This window comes from Oryctolagus cuniculus, chromosome 1 (genome assembly GCF_964237555.1).
Source record: "Oryctolagus cuniculus chromosome 1, mOryCun1.1, whole genome shotgun sequence".
Taxonomy (NCBI): Eukaryota; Metazoa; Chordata; class Mammalia; order Lagomorpha; family Leporidae; genus Oryctolagus; species Oryctolagus cuniculus.
The window spans coordinates 190,468,983-190,489,230 of NC_091432.1; the positions used below are offsets into that span (position 1 = coordinate 190,468,983).

General features: G+C 43.0%; 1 protein-coding gene across 2 annotated transcripts in view; it reads left to right on the forward strand.

Annotated features, from left to right (window-relative positions):
• The window catches only part of TEK (TEK receptor tyrosine kinase), a 129,425-nt gene that overhangs the window by 85,702 nt on the left and 23,475 nt on the right, over positions 1–20,248 (forward strand). For both annotated transcript variants that reach the window (XM_051844874.2, XM_051844873.2), the window contains exons 8-12: positions 670–821; positions 2,366–2,510; positions 8,793–8,954; positions 10,659–10,793; positions 18,374–18,661. In XM_051844874.2, coding sequence (XP_051700834.2) covers positions 670–821; positions 2,366–2,510; positions 8,793–8,954; positions 10,659–10,793; positions 18,374–18,661 — 882 coding nt within the window. The remainder of the gene's footprint in view (positions 1–669; positions 822–2,365; positions 2,511–8,792; positions 8,955–10,658; positions 10,794–18,373; positions 18,662–20,248) is intronic.

Sequence of the window (20,248 nt, forward strand, 5' to 3'; positions counted from 1 at the left end):
TTATGGCATCAGTAATCACCCTAGGCTCTTGTCATGAGTCGCCAAGGCTATGGAAGCCTTTTGAGTTCACCGACTCTGATCATATTTAGACAAGATCATAGTCCAAGTGGACGTTCTCTCCTCCCTTCAGAGAAAGTACACCTCACTTTTTTTGATGTAAATGTGAATAATTTAAATCAGCCCTTGCCTATTGTGCGCTACTTGCCGACTTTCCAATGACTGAGACATGTTTCACATACCCAGACTGAGGATAATGGTTTGGATCCACAGTACTGTGGGGCTGTTTGCTGAGTGGAAGAAGAACTAGTTACATTTTGTTTGTTTTTGTAATAATTACCATAGAAACCAAAAGGGAGGCTGAACAGCAAGGTGGAGGTGTGGCCACGATGACCATTTTATATTGAGCCTGTTCCAGTTCCTCTGAGGGATTACGGTGAAGCGTCTGGATTCTGCATCCCTAAGACCCGAGCTTCAATCTGGTCTCTGAGCCTGGCTCGTCACATCTATAAAATGGAAACCTCGATAGCACTCATTTCACAAATGTATTATGTGATGATAAAAACAAAATATTTGCAGAATTCTTACCAAGTACATGACTTGCAAAAGTGGTTATCTATATCTGAATTATAGATTTCACAGCACTGTTTTTTTTTTTTTTTTTTCATTCAGGCATGCCAAGGATGACCCCAAAGATAGAGGATTTGCCAGATCACATAGAAGTAAACACTGGTAAATTTAACCCCATCTGCAAAGCCTCTGGCTGGCCGCTTCCTGCTAATGAAGAAATGACCCTGGTGAAGCCAGATGGGACAGTGCTGCATGTAAGGAGCCATTTAAATAAATGTCTGTGCCCTCCTGACACCACAGGATGTTTCAGCGCAGCCACCATCCCTCTAAAGCCTGGATTCTGCTCAGGGCTCGCGTCCTCCTCGGGCAATGTTCTGTTAGCTTTGATAAAAATGCCATTTTCCTGTTGGGAGGCAGAACAGAATCAGTGTAGTCTCTCTTACGTTCTCTGCGCGGCTGGTGCCATGTATGAGACTGGGAATCTGCTACCACAGTGGAGTTAGCAGAGCTGAGTGATGAGCGTGGCGCCTCTTGCTGAGCAGTCCAGCTGTGCAGGGAGAGAACTGCGTGTCAGCTTCTTTATATCCCCATATGTCTAGCTCCTCATATTTGGAAGACTAAAGTGACCGTTCTGACCGTGAATCAGCAGGAAATTCACGTGCTACCACGTGATACAAGGACGTGGAGTTGTGAGGACTGTCTAGTTCCGCCATGCTCTTAGAACAGCAAATCGGGGAAATACAGAAGAGCAGAGGTCAGCACGATCCACTTGATTCTACACACCCAGGTCTTGAATCTGCTCTGATTCATGCAATTGTTTAGGTCTGAATCCATTCCTTGGGTTCTCCATTGCTCTTCACTTTGCCCTCCTTGCTGGTGCTTGGCACTGATTAGGGTGGTTTTCTCTACAGTAGCTTTTTGCTAAAAAGAACCAAGTTAAATTTCCAGCACGCTTCCCTTCTCTCCCAGCTACCCTCAGTGCAGCGTAGATAGCAGCCACACCAAATTTCTCTGTCTTACAAGTGATCCTCAGGGAGCTGATATCTGATTGAATTACTTTAAAGTAATTGTCCTTTCTCCAATATGACTATCAACTTGACCAGAGTTGACCAACAAATATCAGTGACCTGTTGAGGGCAGGATATACAGAATATCCCAACACTACTGTCCACGTGTCAAATGTTCCAGATTCCACTCAAAAAATTCATTAGACAGTCTACGGCTTCTAAAAACCCTATTGGCTTTTTCATGATTTAATAGAAGTAATGGCTACCACATAGTAATGGTTGACCACACTGGATGTAACTTCTTGTCAACATTACCTGTCCCTTTTTGCCAAAGCAGAAACTGGTGGAGTGAAGTTAAGTAAACAACTATTCAAGTGGCAGACGTCCATGTATCTTTGGAGCCTTGGCTTTTCCCACCACACCACCGCTGACAGCCCCTCAAACACTTAGGAAGTCACTTTGTCTTCCCACCCAGCCATCTCTGACAGGAAAGGCATTGATGTTACGGGGGCAGTTTAAAAGGAACTGGACTCCTTGCTTGTAAGTGTTTACCCCACACTCTCCAACACACAAATACAACAGCAGGATCTGAGGAGGCAACCATCCAATATAAACCTTCAGGGTTACTACAATAGCTTTGGAAATAAGCCAGTAATTAGAGCAGTACTGCATTTAGCTGCTTAATCTCCCTAGAAAATTTCTTGTGAAACAATGAGATAGGGTCAGTGTTGTGGGCCTTTCTGTTTATGTATCCCTAGAAATTTTTATCTTTTTGTATTTGACCTTTCCAGCCGAAGGACTTCAACCATACGGAGAATTTCTCAGTAGCCATATTCACCATCCACCGGATCCTACCCCTTGACTCGGGAGTTTGGGTCTGCAGTGTCAACACAGTGGCTGGGATGGTGGAGAAGCCCTTCAATATTTCAGTGAAAGGTAAGTTTCCTCTTCCAGAGGAAGGGCTTGTCCCCCGGTGCACTACGACTGTGGTTTCCTGGGGGAGATGTGTCCAGAGGAAGGGCTTGTCCCCCAGTACACTACGACTGTGGCTTCCTGGGGAATTGTGTCCAGAGGAAGGGCTTGTCCCCCGGTGCACTACGACTGTGGCTTCCTGGGGGAGATGTGTTGCTTCTAGACAGAAACAATATTGGACTGAAATACCTCGGAGGTATTTTCCAGGATACCAAGTCTTTAATACAATTAGACACATGAAGGTTGAGATTGAGTGTGATCTTTGACGTCATGTAGTCCTGGGTTTGATTTTTGTCACTAACAGCTGGTAATTTTGTATGTGACCTGGAACAAACGAATTTAAGCTCTCTGGGCCTTTCTTCATGTGTAGGTTAAGTGTATTTTTATCTTTCTTTAAGGGTGATGGTGCAGACTTGTTTAACGTATAAAATAGTTAAAATTGGGTGGCACAATGTATCTAGTAGTGACTATATTTCATAAAAAGTGTAGCATCATTTTGTGATTTCCTTTTCATTATTGTAGACTCTCTATTTTGAGGATTATTCACTAGATCTGAAGAACCCCAGACTATGCTGTAAAATCAGTACAAATGATTTTCATATGCTTAGGGTTATGGGTCTACTTTCTGCTATGAATTAATGTTTCAAACTTATTTAATCTGAGTGGATCTGTATATATTGGTGGCTTGAGGAAAAGGAATCGCTGGAGATAAATCCAAGTTAAATGGGATGGTGTGCATGGATACAGTAGGCAACTTTAAATCTGTAAGTTATTTATGAACAGATTTGGATAAAACGCATAACAGCTGTTGGGCATTAATGAGGAAAGGGACTGGGCTAAGTGCATCACACATTTCATCTCTGAGAACTTTGGGCAACAGACATTTTTACCACCATTTGCCAGTGAGGAAGCAGACTCAGCTCTACAAGGTAGAATCATGTAAGAGTTGATTTGAAGCCAGGAGCTTCTTCTGGGTCTCCCACGTGGGTGCAGGGGCCCAAGGACGTGGGCCATCTTCCACTGATTTCCCAGGTACATTAGCAGGGCACTGGATCAGACGTGGAGTAGCCAGGACTGGAGCCAGCCCCCATATGGGATGCCAGCCTCACAGACAGAGGCTTAACCCTCCACGGCACAGTGCTAGCCCCTATGCCTCAGCTTTCAACCTGTGACTCCTGACTCAGAACCCAGCACCTTCTCTACATCATTTGCTTTCTGAGTCTCTTGTGCTACAGATGAGGAAGGAAGATATAAAAGCTGGTTTGTATTTGGCCTACTTCATTACTTTAGAAATCTTTGGGGAAACCCCAGAGGTAGCTTCCATAAATGAAATGATATGAATACTTAGAACATATTTAAAAAAAAAAAAAGGTCAGTAGCAAGAGTAGCATAATTGCAACCTCAGATTTAGATTCTCTGCCCTGAAAACCAATATAAACACCTCAGAATTCTTATGACTATTTTGATTGCAGGCAAAACAACATTTAGTAGAACACTTATATAATCCAAATAACTTCTTACGCTTTACATGTTCTTGGAAGAAAGGAAATTATAGGCAGACAAGACAAATGACCATATTTTTAAGCTTCTTGGAATGCTTGTTGCACATGGCAGATAAGCTGCAAGTCAAACACCGTGTTGGCAGGGATGTTTGGCTCAGCAAATAAGATAGCTACACCCCTTGTTGCAGTGTCTAGGTGCACGCCAGCTCCCCATTCTGCTTCTTGTGAAGTGAAAGCTCAAGTGGTCTGCTCCCTGATAGCCATGTGAGACAACTGGATTGAGTTCCATGCTTCTGGCTCTGACCCCCAGCCGTTGTGAACATTTGGAAAGTGAACCAGCAAATGGGAGCTCTGCCTCTTTCTGTCTCTTGAATAATTTCTTGCGAAATTTTTTTCTTATCAAAAGTTGCCAACGTAGAAGAGAATCACAAATTCTAATTTATAGTCTAATGAAAGACTGCTTACAACATCTACACAGACAAAACTCCAGTCCTAAGTCACTGATGCCTTTTTGCTATTGTATTGACTGATGGTCATAAACATGGAAATAACCACTAGGGAAATTTATTCAGAGTCTTTAATGAGAGTATTTAAATTAGACACAAGGCTTTACCCTCTGTGCAGATTGGTACAATCACCTTTGGAAACTGGCAATTTGTAACAGAGCTAAACATTCCTACCTTATGACCCTGCAGTTCTACTCCTGGGTATGTATTCAAAAGAAATGACTGTGTATATTTGAAACTAGACATCCTTCAAGGACGTTCAGAGCAGTTGTGTGCCTAATAGCCACAAACTAAAATGAATATTCGACATGAGGAGGGATCTGTGAGTTATGGTATACAGTATTGATATGTATTAGTTTTCTAGATTGGCCATAACAAAAAGAAGCATGACTTAATAAATTTACTCACTGCCCTCTGTAAGTTAAGTGACTGTGTACTCGGGCTTACCTAACTAAAACTCACATGATCAGGGATACAGCTTGATCAGCTTCTTACCAACTTCAGTATCCTGACCTGGGACAACTTGCTAAATTTCATTAATCAGTCAGCAGGATTTACTGAAGGCCTCTAATGTTTTTGTCCCTGTTCTGGGCATTGAGAATACAGCAATGAATAATGCAGGGGAAAAATGTGTTCTTATCAAGGAGCTCAACGTTCGCAAAAAAAAAAAAAAAAAAAAAACTTAATACAACTTAATACATTATCCCTCTTAGTAGTTTTTTGTTTGTCTGTTCTACTTAATATGACTGGTTTAATTCTGTAATTAATACACAGTTATTCTTAAGTGTTGAAAATTAACTGAAATGTGATCCCTGTTAAACATAAGAGTGGGAATAAGAGAGGGAAGAGATGTACAATTTGGGACATGCTCAAGCTGACTTGCCCCAAATGGTAGAGTTAGAAACATACCAGGGGACTCCAATTCAATCCCATCAAGGTGGCATGTACCAATGCCATCTCACTAGTCCAAGTGATCAATCTCAGTTCACAATTGATCATAATGAAAGCACTAAGAGTCAAAGGGAGCACATAAACAAGTCTAGTACCTGCTAATACTAACCGATAGAATAAATAAAGGGGAGAGTGATCCAACATGGGAAGCGAGATACTCAGCAGACTCATAGAATGGCAGATGTCCTAAACAGCACTCTGGCCTCAGAATCAGCCCTAAAGGCATTCGGATCTGGCTGAAAAGCCCATGAGAGTATTTCAGGCATGGGAAGCCAAGACACTCTGGCAAAAGATCTCTGTGAGTGAGATCCCAGTGGAAAGAACAGGTCTTCAAAGAAGGAGGTACCTTTCTCTGAAGGGAGGAGAGAACCTCCACTTTGACTATGACCTTGTCTATTCAAGATAAGAGTCGGAGAACTCAAGGGGCTTCCATAGCCTTGGAAACTCATGACTGAAGCATAGGGAGATTACTGATGCCATAAACAGGAGTGTCAATTTGTAAAAACAACAGGAGTCACTGTGCACTTACTCCTCATGTAGGATCTCTGTCCTTAATGTGCTGTACATTGAGATTTAATGCTATAACGAGTACTCAAACAGTATATCTCACTTTGTGTTTCTATGGGGGTGCAAACTGTTGAAATCTTTACTTAATGCATACTAAACTGATCTTCTGTAAAAAAAAGAAATTATCAACTCCCAACTTGACTCTCACTGGGATTAAACATGACAATAGGTCTGATCTGATTTCATCATCATTTTAAAAAAATCATCTATTATTTTTCACTTTATGTTTCTGTGTGGGAGCAAACTGTTGAAATCTTTACTTAATGTATGCTAAACTGATCTTCTGTAGATAAAGAGAATCGAAAATGAATCTTGATGTGAATGGAAGGGGAGAGGGAGTGGGAAAGGGGAGGGTTGTGGGTGGGAGGGATGTTATGGGGGGGAAGCCATTGTAATCCATAAGCTGTACTTTGCAAATTTATATTCATTAAATAAAAGTTAAAAAAAAAAGGCGGTGGGGGAGATAAGCAGTGGGCAAACAAATAAGTAAAGTAGATGGTTTATTAAGATGCTGAGTGCCATGGACACAGCTGAAATCAGAAGTGAAAGTGAAGAACGCTGGGTAGCTGCACAGGTGGCTGTAATTTTAAAGAAGGTGGTTAAACCTCCCTCAGATGACATTGGAGCAAAGACTTAAGGTCATACTTAAGGATAGTAAGTCAAAATACTGAGACAGAGAGGAAGAGTAAAATGATTACAGTCCCCTCTGGAACCTGAAACACTGCAGGACACAGCACGCACTGATGGGAAGGCATTTATAAGAAGGCAGGCTAGTGAAGCTCACTGGAATCCACTTAACAAACACTCAGCACTGATAGGTGCTGGTGAACAAAGCTAACGTGGTATTTGCCCCAGTGTAGTTTAGAGTCCAGTTTGATGAGTTCTTTTAGAAAAATTTTCCCCAAACTTCTTGCATCACCATAAAATTTTACTTTTTTAATTAAAAATTGTAATAAATCGATGTTTGACAATAATGGCTTTAATTTTTTTTTAAAATTTTATTTTCATCTTATTTGAAAGGCAGAGAGCAGAGATCTTCTATTTGCTGCTTCACTCTCCAAATACCCATAACAGCCAGGGCTGGGCCAGGCTGAAGCCAGGAACCCAGAACTGCACATGGGTCTCCACACGAGCAGCAGGGATCCAAGCACTTGATCACCTGCTACCTCCCAGGGTGCATTAACAGGAAGCTAGATTAGAAATGGAGTAGCTGGGACTGGAACTGGGCACTCTGTGAGGGATGTGGGCATCGCTAGCAGTAACTTAACCATGCCAAACACCCAACTCACCATATAATTTTAATATCACATATGTACTAAATGTCTGTTTCTACAGTACGCTATTGAAAGGTTACAAATCATTGCAATATCTAAGATGTCTTTCATCCCACCCCATGCCCCGAACCAGTTTTCACCTGGTTGAACTGCTGTCACCCTTACTGAAAATGGTCTTTAAGATGGGGAGATCATTCTAGACCATCCATGTGGACCACTGCCATCTTTACAAGCTGAGGGCCTTTCCTGACTATTATCAGAGATACCGTAGCGGAAGGAAGGTTAGAGACTGTTGCTACTGTTGACTTGGAAGGTAGAACAAGGGTCCTCGAGGCAGTTTCTAGAAGCTGTAAGGAGCAAGGACACAGGCTGTGGAAAAGAACACAACCTTGCTGACACCTTGATTTTAGCTCAGTGAGACCACTGTCTCGCCCCTGACCTACATATCTATAAAATAATGAATTTGTGTTATTTTTAAATGAAGATATGGGGGAAAGAGTGAATGAGTGTATACATGGTCTTAAGTCACCTGAACTTAATAATGATCTCTGGAAATTAGAACAAAGGACAAATAGAGGTTCTATGAAAGTTTATGGTGCTTGAGCCCAACTGAGGTTCTGAAAAGTCCCCTTGTGAAAATTCACATCGGAGCTAGAGGTTGAATGACAAGCAAGAGGGTAATGAGAGGCAGAGCATTCCTTGCAGAGAATATCATCAACACAGAACCTATGACAGAGAGGAGCTCTGTGTTTTGCCAGTTGGGTGAAACTGAAAGGTTGGTAGGATTGCAGTTTGGGGCAGGGAAACAGCGGACTGAGAATAGGCAGGGGTTCTGTCATGCAAAGCCTGGCAGGTCATGGTACAAATTAATCCTGTATGTAATAAGAATCCATTGAAGATTTTTTTGTTTTGTTTTTGTTTTTTTGATAGGCAGAGTTAGACAGTGAGAGAGAGACAGAAAGGTCTTCCTTTTTCTGTTGGTTCACCCCCCAAGTGGCCGCTACGGCCGGCGCACTGCACTGATCTGAAGCCAGGAGCCAGGTGCTTCCTCCTGGTCTCCCATGTGGGTGCAGGGCCCAAGCACTTGGGCCATCCTCCACTGCACTCCTGGGCCACAGCAGAGAGCTGGACTGGAAGAGGAGCAACTGGGACAGAATCCGGCACCCCAACTGGGACTAGAACCCGGGGTGCCGGCTCCTCAGGTGGAGGATTAGCCTGGTGAGCCACGGCGCTGGCCCCCATTGGAGATTTTAAGCATAGATATGTTCATGTTATAAGGAAGCACATAGATTGGATAATGGGTTGGAAGAGCGTGAGCAAGGCACAGAGCTCAGCGAGTGATAAGAGGACTCACTGGGATATGTGAAGCAATCGTACTCTATGCTCACATAGCAAAATAGAGCCCCACTGTCTAAGGACTAATCTGACTGCCAAACTTTTATTTAGTTCTTCCAAAGCCTCTGAATGCCCCAAATGTGATCGACACCGGACATAACTTTGCAGTCATCAACATCAGCTCTGAGCCTTATTTTGGGGATGGACCCATTAAATCCAAGAAGCTTCTGTACAAACCTGTTAATGATTATGAAGCTTGGCGTCATATTCAAGGTAAGGTTTGGACAACAAAGTTCCCAGCTGTGAATGTGGTACCAGAAGAAAAACAATTTCCCCAAAGATAGAAATTCCTGTCTCTCTGCCCTAACCTTCCACCCCAGGTAGGGTGGCTGTCATGAGAATTACATTTAAGCGTATCCAGGAGCAATGCAGGAGGCCCTCTGAGTTCTGGGCTAACTTTGTGAAGCCTCTGTGCACTATAGACACAAAACCAACTTGCATCATGAGTTGCCATCTACACCAGTTTTCCTTTCCATGCGCCTCTGGATCTCCAGTCCCGTTTTGAGTTACTCCGTCCAGCCTGGACATGGTGAAAGGTGATTGTTTATACCTGGAATATGGTAACTGGGAATTCTGGGACCTACTGGAAAGGAAGAAGACGTAATCTGCTTAAATCCTGAGTGATTGTCGTACTTATCGAGTTATTTATTTTTCTCATTTCATGTTTTGCCTTATCCTACAGACTCCTGACACAGATATTTAAAGGACTTTGAACCTGGATAGTTTGGGCTGTGCATATGAGACTTGGGAGGAGGGACTGTGGGCAAGGAGAGCCTCTATCCTGACTTCCAGAAGGAAAAAAAAATATATATGATAATTAAAAGTAGCAAAATGTCAAAATTGTTAAATTGTTGAATGACAAATTCTAGTTCAATTTTGCATAAGAATCATAATTTTAAAAATAAAACGAACATTATCCATTGACCATTCTGCTTCAATTGGGCCATCTTGCAGAGACCTGCTACTAACATGCTTGTAGATAACATGTATCCCTCCTTCAATACTTCCATCTCCCTCTGCCTATGATTTCCTAAAAAAGAGCACTCTACCCATTCTATGCAGATAATTGAGAAAGTTTCCGAAAAAGAAGAAAATGGGGTTAATAACAGTAGCTGACTACTGTTGAGTAAGGTCATGGTATCACTGAGCTCTTCACACGCCATTGTAGACTCAGCCAGGGATGTAAGAGATTGCTATTTCCGGTATCAGTAGTGACAGTGTTTTTCATCACGTGGTGATCATAGCCCACCATCTTTCTCTAGAAGAGGCCATCCACAAAGGAGTCTACTGAGAACTGTTAAACACCACAGAATCTTTTCTTGTTGACTAGGAATTTATCATATGATAAGACACAAATTTACACTGGCAATATCCATGGAGAAACACAATGGGGCAAAGCAGAAAAGCACATACCATTTGTTTACAGGAATGGTTTTAAAGACTTCAGAGCCCTTCATTGTCATGGCCACTACAGATCAGTAATCTGGTCACATTAAGCAAAGCCTCAATGCATCTGTTTATCTTGATAGCTTGGCTGCAATCCATGTATATACTTGAAAACAGAAAGTTATATGGTTTTAATTGAATTTGCCCCCCCTCAAACATGGTACTCCATATGGTAGAAGACTTGTGTGTTTTTGATTCTACAAATTAAAAGACAAAAGCACTAGAGCCAAAATCTGTAAATGGCAAAGAGATGTACATTATATAATCTGGAAACATCTTAATTTTCCTTAGATTAGGAATGACCAAGACTTAAAGATGAAACTGTCACTCTATTTCACTAAGACACTCTTTTTAATACCTAAGAATAGTTTACATTGCAATAACAACCACCCTGGTTTAAAACAATGTACCAAAAAAAAAAAAATGTACAAGAATGCCAGCTGAGGTTTCCTGAACTTTCCCTCTTCTCAGTGACAAATGAGATCGTTACACTCAACTACCTGGAACCACGAACAGAATACGAGCTGTGTGTGCAGCTGATCCGCCGTGGAGAGGGTGGAGAAGGACATCCCGGACCCGTGCGACGCTTCACCACAGCCTCTATCGGTCAGTTCAAGCCAGCAGGCGTTTATTCGTGGCCTGGGTGGGAGGGGGAGGAAGGGGAAAGAGGAAGGAAGACCAGGAAGGGTGAGGTGGTGGGTGAGTGGGTGGGTGGGGATGGAGGTGGAAGGCGTTTGCTTTTGAATGGGTGGGAAAGTGACAGGAAGGCTGGAGACTGTGAGCCAAGCTTTTCCTTTATTTGGGCTGGACTCCTGCTCTGTGTCCCCGGGGGAGGGGATCTGTAGCCAGCCACAGGGACAGAGAAGGAAGCAGATGAGCCTTCAGGAAGGCAGGGACATCCCTTGGGCTCACGGTTTACTCAGCAGCAACTGTGCTGAGCCTTGGCTCCTGTATTTGACCACCGACTTCCTGTTTCCTTCTTAAGGGTCCAGGCCTAGCTCCTGGCACATACAGGCTTCAGAAATCCCAATGTGTTTATTTTCAAAAACAAGTTCTAGTTTTTCAAAGTAATGCATGTACATGGTTAAAACATCAAATAGAATGAAAGGCTTTCATCTAAAGAATAGCACTCCCCTTACCTCCCAGTCCTGCTTGCTATAGGCAGCTATTTGTATCTCGTGAGGCTCTGTCTTGTAATATTTACCTCCATGCTTCTAAATCGGTGATTCCCAAACTCTAGCACCCATCAGAATCATCTGGGGAGTTTGTTATGTCAGATGGCTTGGCCCCTCCCCCTGAGTTTCTGATTCGGTAGGTTTGGAGTGGAGGTAGGGCTGGAGAGTTAAGCCGTGGCTCACTAGGCTAATCCTCCACCTAGCGGCGCCGGCACACCGGGTTCTAGTCCCGGTCGGGGCGCCGGATTCTGTCCCGGTTGCCCCTCTTCCAGGCCAGCTCTCTGCTGTGGCCAGGGAAGGCAGTGGAGGATGGCCCAAGCACTTGGGCCCTGCACCCCATGGGAGACCAGGAGAAGCACCTGGCTCCTGCCATTGGATCAGCACAGTGCGCCGGCCACAGCGGCCATTGCAGGGTGAACCAACGACAAAGGAAGACCTTTCTCTCTTTCTCTCTCACTGTCCACTCTGCCTGTCAAAAAAATAAAAATTAAAAAAATTTGCATTTCTAGTGGGTTCCCAAGTGATGCTTGAACTATTGGCTCTAGGTTCACATGTCCTAGATAATATATGTAGCAACGTTTCTTGACTTATCAGTGCTATTCAGTATCTGTTGGCCTTCTGTGCTTAACTGAAGAACACTTGAATTTGTGAAGTGTACTTGATGCTGACCTGGGCTCCAGCTTTCTGCTCTCAGGAATCCGCCTCTGAAATATCAGAGTGATCCTTTGTAAAGCTCTCTTTGCTGGCTCTTTGATTTGTTCACTGTATATAATCGTTCTGTTACTGTCTCTTGGCCAGTGCTTTATAGTTTCAAGTCCACATATATATATTTTAGACTCATTTATTTATTTTATAGTTTTGTTAAACTTTCAACAGCTTTTCTTCCAGCCTTGTATTAAGCAACTAGTAAATTAGTTACAGTAAATTTATTCAATAAATATAAATTATCAATTATATAACTTAGAACCTGTGGTTCATATGTTTAATTCACACTACCTTGGAGGGTAAGAATTATCATCTACCTCTTTTTATACATGGAAAGTAGTCTCAGAGTGGTCACTAATTGATGCATCACTGTATTTTTTAATTAATTTTTTTAAGGAATACAAATTTCATAAGAACAACTTTAGGAATATAGTTCCTCTTCCCACCATTCCTGTCTTCCCACCCACACTCCTACCCCTCCTCTCCTTCTCCCCTTCCAGTCCCATTCTCCATTAAGATTAATTTTCAATTAACTTTGTACACAGATGACCAACTCTGTACTAAATAAAGATTTCAACAGTTTGCATGTGCACACACACACACACACAATTGTTTGAGAACTAGTTTTACAGTTAACTCATAACTCATTGAGGACAGAGGTCCTGCATGGGGAGTTGGCGCACAGTGACTCCTGCTGTTAATTGAACAGTTAACACTCTGATGTATGATGTCAGTGATCACCTGGGGCTCTGGACGTGATGCATCACTCTGACTTCGGACTCCATGTCCTATTTCTCTATTAGTTTTATCCAGAAGCTCAAAAGTAGTATTTCCTCATTCCAGTTCATAACTTCTTCCTATTTTTTAGTCCATTTACGGAGGGGAGAGAGATGGAATACATTAGTGAGGAAACCAGGATGAACTTCGAGTTCTTGTTCTGCAGGGACTGTGTACTCTAGCTGAGACACCCTTCCCCTGTCACACACACACACACACACACACACACACACTCACCCACTCACCCTACCTAGTCTCATCTGACCAGTGGCAACTTTAAAGAACCAAATGGGACTCAAAAGCTACTCTGGGACTGCTTAGAAGCCTTGCACAGGTAAGAAACTGCTTCCTGGGAACACATCGGGTTGTGACTCTGAAAAGTAGAACCAGAAACCATATATGAATCGGAGGAAGAAGGGCTCTCCTCATCAAAGACCTCAGATCTGTCATTAGGTTGCTGCTGAAAGGCAAATGGTAGTTAATTCTCTCTTAGGTCAGTGTTGATGAATCAAAAGGGAAGGTCATCATCTGACTCAAATGGAAAGTATTTATGGAACAGAGCATAAAACCCAGAGCCACGCGGTGCTGTCTACAGCCCTTAGAATATGTTCCAGCCAGGATGTATTTAGAGGTCTCCTGGAACATTTCAAAGAAGTTCTCAGGGGTGGGAGGGTAGGCAGCTCCTGAAGGTTTTTCTTTTCCCATCATGTGAATTTTGCTGATCGTTGTTTTTTGATTCTTCTGGCAGTTGCACTGTTTGGGTGTTGATTGAGGTGTTGAAAGCCAGAGAGTCCAGGAGGGAAGGGAAGAAAACACATTCTGAAGCCATTTCAGAAAGGGACATGCAGGGAGGAGTTAAAGGTTGTCACGTCCCTGAAGGGAAGGAAGAGGGAAATGGCCACTGATTGATTCCTTCTACCAGGCACAGGCTTAGGGGATTTACTGGTATTCCATAAAATGTCAACTCCGCATTCTACGTTGTTGCTGTGTAAGCCTGTCGGACCATGTTGGGTGGCTTATTTTAGAACTCAAACTTTATTTCTTTTCATTTATTTAAAAGGCACAGCTACAGGGAGATAGATCAGACTGATGAAATCTGAAGCCAGGAACTGAAGCCAGGTCTGCTGCCTGGGTGGCAGGGACCTATCCTCTGCTGTCTTTCAGGGTGCTCGGTAGCAGGAGGCTGGACTGGAGCCAGAGGTGGACTCAAACCCAGGCACTGTGATGTGGGATGCGGGCATCCCAAGTGATGGCTTAACTTGTGACACACACTCACAGAACTTAAACTTTAGAGATTAGTGAAAGGATTGATGTCACTGCTCTATATTTGCAAAGGTTAGAGAGAAAGAATCAATAAGAGCTTCAGCACAGTGCCAAGCAAAATGCCCCGCCAATTGCTGGTTCTCACTACTCTGAGACCGCTCAGTAGTAGATGTGAATTGAGCTGAAATAAACATGGGGATACAAATAACCTTTTCATATGCTGATTTCATTTTGTTTGGGTAGCATCCCAGGAGTGGGATGGATGGGTCATATGGTAGATCTGTTTTCAGATTTCTGAGGAATCTCCATCCTGTCTTCCAGATTGGCTGTACTAGTTTACATTTCCACCAACAGTGGATTAGGGTATCTCTCTCAGTCATGGCATGGTCTGTATATAAAGGCTATTGATTTTTGTGTGTTGATTTTATATCCTGCAACTTTACCAAGCTTTCTTATGAGTGCCAATGGTATCATAGTAGATTCTTTTGGTTCCCCTATATATAGAATATTGCCATCTGTGAACAGAGATAATTGACTTCCCTTTTCCATTTTGTATCCCTTTGCTTTCTTTTTCTTGCCTAGTGACTCTGGCTAAAACTTCCAGAACTGTATTGAATTACAGTGATGAAAGAGGGCATCCTTGTTTGGTTCTGGGTCTTAGTGGAAATGCTTCCAACTTTTCCCCAATTAATAGGCCATGAATTTTTGTGTTTTGCCTTGTTGTGTTGAAGAATGTTCCTTCTACACCCAATTTGCTTAAAGTTTTTTTTTTAATCAGGAAAAGATGCTGTATTTGATCAAATGCTTTCTCTGAATCTATTGATATGATTATATGGTTTTTATTCTTCAATTTGTGAATTCTGATGTATCACAGTTCTTGATTTGTGCATGTTGAACCATCACTGCACACCAGGGATAGATAAATCCCATTTGGTCTGGGTGAATGAGCTTTCTGATGTATTGTTAGATTAAATTAGCTAATATTTTGCTGAGAATTTTGTTATCTATATTCATCAGTGACATTGGTCTCTAGTTCTCTTTGTTATATCTCTTATCTTTTTTTGGTTTTGGAATTAAGAAGTTGCTAGCCTCATAGAAGGAGTTTGGGAGGATTACCCCTCTTTCAATTGTTTTGAATATTTTGAGAAGAATTGGAATTAGTTCTTTAAAATTCTGGTTGAATTCAGTAATGAAGCCATCCAGTCCTGGGCTTTTGTTTCTTAGGAGGGTCTTCATTACTGATTCAATCTCCATCTGGGTTATTGGTCTGTTTAGATTGTCTGTGTCTTCCTGCCACAAAATTGGTAGATTGTATGTGTCTAGGAATCTGTCCATTCTTGATTTTCCAATTTGCTGGCATATAGTTGTTTGTGGTAATTTCTAATGATTCTTTTTCTGTGGTACCCATTGTTACATCTCCTTTTTGATCTCTGATTTTATGGATTGGAATCATCTTTCTTTCTTTTTTTTTTTTTTTTTTTTTTTTTTGGTTAGTTGGGCCAATGGAGTATAAATTTTATTTTATTTAAAAAAAACTAGCTCTCATTTCACTTATCATTGCTAACTTTCTTCATTTCAATTTTGTTTTGTTTGTTCTCTGTTTCTTTCCTCCTACTTTTGGGTTAGGTTTCTTCTTGTTTTTCTAGGTCCTTGAGATGCATTGTTAGATCACTTACTTGCAGTGTTTCCAATTTCTTGATGTAGGCACTAATTCCTGTAACCTCCCCTTCTTACCACTGCTTTTGCTATATCCCATAAGCTTTGATATGTTGTATTGTCATCTTCATTACTGGGAATTTTTTGATTCTTCCGTGAGCCACTGTTCATTCAGGAGCATGTTGTTCAGTCTCCATGTATTTACATATTTTCTAGACAACTTGTTAATTTCTAGCTTCATTCCATTGTGATCAGAAAAGATACACAGAATGATTTCAATTTTTAAAAAATGTTCTTGAACTTACTTTATGTCCTTAGCATATGGTCTGGTCTGTCTTAGAGAAGTTTCCATGTACTGATAAAAAGGACATGTATTCTTCAACTGTGGGATGAAATGTTCTCTGGATACCTCTTAGGTCCATTTGGTCCATAATGTGGATTAGCTCTCATTTCTTTATTGATTTTCTGTCTAGTTGACCTGTCCATTGATGAAAGTGGGGTTTTGAAGTCCCCCATTACTATTGTATTGGAGTCTGTGTCTCCCTTTAGATCCCTTAACATTTGTTTTAAATAGGCACCCTGCCATTGGGTGCATAAACACTTATTATAGTCACATCTTCCTGTTGAATTGATCCCTTCATCGTTATTTAATGCCATTGTCTCTTTTAACACTTTGTTGTGGAAATACTTGCCTGTTTTCTCCTCTGATGGCTTGTTATTTTTGAACTATGCTTTCGTGGCTTAGTGGAGTGTCAGCTCCTTCAGGGAATACCCAGAGGCATGTGCTGGGTGGGGCCAGAAATCTCTGGTCAATGGTCCAGGGTGGGACGAGAATCCAGGGTGACACCCAAGTGGGCCGGGTTGGATGTCTTCTATTATCTGCAGGGGGGAGGGTATGATCACACTTATTGGTGTAATCACAACCTCGCCTCTTCTCTTCCAAGGTGATTAATGCCCTGGGGTAGGCCTCAGTGGGTAGACCCCTCACCCACACAAGTGCACGTATCACACAAAGGATCTGTGTAGTCTTCAGTGTGAGCACCGAACCCTCTGCAGTGACCCTCCCCAGACAGTCAGGGAGCTCTGAGCCTCTGACACCAGACGCAGCGATTGCTCAAAGACCCAGCTGCACCCCACGCCCTATCATGCAGCCACAGGATTCCCACAGTCACAGTCTGCACGGCTTCCAGTCAGGGGTGCAGGGGATTGGCTCTCAGCTCCGCAAGCCTGCCCGTCACAGAGAGAGCAGTGATGTTCCCAGAGCCAGCTGGATGTGGGTGCTGTACCTTGGCAGTTTGAGCCCCGGAGCCTGTGATAGGTTGTGAGGATGGGAGCACCTCACAATCCTAAATGGATGCCTACGTCCCTGTCAACCCTCCAGTCAGACTCAAAGTCGGGGAAATGTTACCCTGTGGTTAAATGCCCCGGTTTGCATGCAAGAGCCAGGGCTGCCTCTGCTGGCGTCAAGATGGTGCCTGCTCCGTGCTGGTTGCAAGACGCCCTTATGGGGGGGTGAGGAGAAAGAATTGTGCTTTTTCTTCACTGGGTTAGGTGGGTACTCTGCTCCCTGCTCGGGCTTTAGGCTGGACTCACTGTGGTCCACGAGATTCTCCCTCGGGCAGTGTCACCAGTGACATGGGCTGCCGCAGTCTGCTCTCGCCTTGCTCTCCAGAGCTGGTGTCTCCAGCCCTTGGCTATGGGGCCATGGCCGGTGTCCCTGCTAGATCTGCACTCTCCAAGCTGGTCCACAGCATCCCTCTTCCTTCGGTAGAATTTCTACTGCAAACGTCTCTCCAACTCTCCCCTGGGAATGCACTTCCACTGCTTTTCTTCTGCTGTCTTCCCCCTGTCAAAATCAGCACATCTTTTCCCTATTCAGCCATCTTGGGATCTCTACAAATAATGATATAAGGAACAACTTCATGTCCTTGTCTTTTCTCTTCCTTTGGTGTTTCTCTATAGGATAAATCCTGTAGTCAGATATTAGGGCCAAACTATATGATCATTTCTAGGGCTTTTGAAAAAATAGTTCCAAGTTACTCTCCAAGAGGGTTGTGCTCCTGTTGTGCTCAAATAGCATATTAGATCTATTTTAATAATCGATACTTTGGGGCCGGCGCTGTGGCTCACTTGGTTAATCCTTCGCCTGCAGCGCCGGCATCCCATATGAGTGCTGGGTTCTAGTCCCAGTTGCTCCTCTTCCAGTACAGCTCTCTGCTGTGGCCCCGGGGAAGGCAGTGGAGGATGGCCCAAGTCCTTGGGCCCCTGGACCCGCATGGGAGACCAGGAAGAAGCACCTGGCTCCTGGCTTCGGATTGGCACAGCTCTGGCCATTGAGGCCAGTTGGGGATTGAACCAACGGATGGAAGACCTCTCTGCCTCTCTTCTCTCTGTGTAACTCTGACTTTCAAATAAATAAATAGATAAATCTTTAAAAAAAAAAAAAAAAAAAATAATCGATACTTTGATATGGAAAAGTGTACTTTATGGCTGCTAGCTCATGTTTCTTTTACAGCATGTTGAGTTGTGTTTTATTCTCTAAAGCTGTTCTTTGGGCCCACCATTGCCTCCACTCCATGTAAAGGCACTGACTTTTCTTATTTTTCCTAGGACTCCCTCCTCCACAAGGTCTCATCCTCCTACCCAAAAGTCAGACCACTCTAAATCTGACCTGGCAACCAATATTTCCAAGCTCTGAGGATGACTTTTACGTTGAAGTGGAGAGGAGATCTGTGCAAATAAAAAGTGATCAGCAGAATATTAAAGTGCCAGGCAACTTGACTTCAGTGCTGCTTAACAATTTACACCCTCGGGAGCAGTATGTGGTGCGAGCCAGAGTCAACACTAAGGCCCAGGGGGAATGGAGTGAAGATCTCACTGCCTGGACCCTTAGCGACAGTAAGTAACTTGTGCTGCCCCAGCCTTACCTGAACTGCACTTGGCTACTGCCACTGGGACTTAGCTTCAAGACTGCTCCTTAGAAATCATGGAAGGTGGTAAGTTGTGAGTGGTGGCTAACTACTGCCCCTCCCCTCTTAATCATTTTAATCTCCTTAATGTACAAGAGAGCTGCATTTGAATGGGCAATGATTCAGGTAAGACTGAAAAATGTACTTTTGCTTGTTTATTAAGTAAGTTAGTAACATGAATAAGGTTTTCTAAGACTTGGTTAATAAGCCTCTAGGACAGTTTTTAAGGATTATTGTAAATCTTTATGCACATGATGCTGATTTAAGTACAGGGGGTCTTTCCTAATCTTAAAAGACAAATACGTTTGCTTGAAAACCGTTCATAGCAGACAATTCATGAAGTTAATGTATATATTGGAGAGCAATAAAATGACTTGTCTTTCAAGATACCATGCTTTTATTTGCTTCAGAGTGTCACTTAAAATTAGTTAGACCGGCCGGTGCCGCGGCTCACTAGGCTAATCCTCCACCTAGCGGCGCCGGCACACCGGGTTCTAGTCCCGGTCGGGGCGCCGGATTCTGTCCCGGTTGCCCCTCTTCCAGGCCAGCCCTCTGCTGTGGCCAGGGAGTGCAGTGGAGGATGGCCCAGGTGCTTGGGCCCTGCACCCCATGGGAGACCAGGAAAAGCACCTGGCTCCTGGCTCCTGCCATTGGATCAGCGCGCCGGCCGCGGCGGCCATTTGGAGGGTGAACCAACGGCAAAGGAAGACCTTTCTCTCTGTCTCTCTCTCTCTCACTGTCCACTCTGCCTGTCAAAAAAAAAAAAAATTAGTTAGACCTTTTTGGGTTTATTTGCAGTAGTAAAATGAGAACTGCACCTACACACTTTGAAGCCCTTGGAAAGAGGAGATAATTCTGGCCACACCAGCTATCACTACTGTCAGGATCTCTTGCCAATGCCCAAAGTTGGTTCCAAGCCTCCTTAGGAAAAGGTGTGGGAACAGGCTCAGGGTTTTCCAGCCCCTCTAGATGGTATAAGTGACTCCTGAGGGTTGGAACTGTTATGTCAGTTTATGGCAAGTTTTTTCAAGATTTATTTGAAAGGCGGAGTTTTTTTTTTTTTTTTTTTTTTGGGTGGGGGTGGGGGAGTGGAGAATCCACATTCTGTCTGCTGGTTTACTCTCCAAAGGGCCACAACAGCCAGGACTGGGCCATTTTCTTGACCTGTGAAAGGGAAAACAGGTGTATCAAAATCACCCGTGACCATCACCTCTGCTCCGTTTCTATTCCCTTCTCCCCAGAGACAACCAGATTATGAGTTTATGTATCTTTCCATTCACTGGTGTATTGTTTTAATGTATATGGACATATAGGTATACAAATGAGTATATATCATTCTTTTGAATAAATATTTTATACATTAATTTATTTAGATCTGATTGATATACATCTTTAAACTTCTGCATAGTATTTTCTTATGAATATAGCATGACATTTATTCCCTTTTTGATGGACATTTAAAGTATTCATTTTTTTTTTACTAACCTGAACAAAAATATAGTGGTCTTCCTTGTAC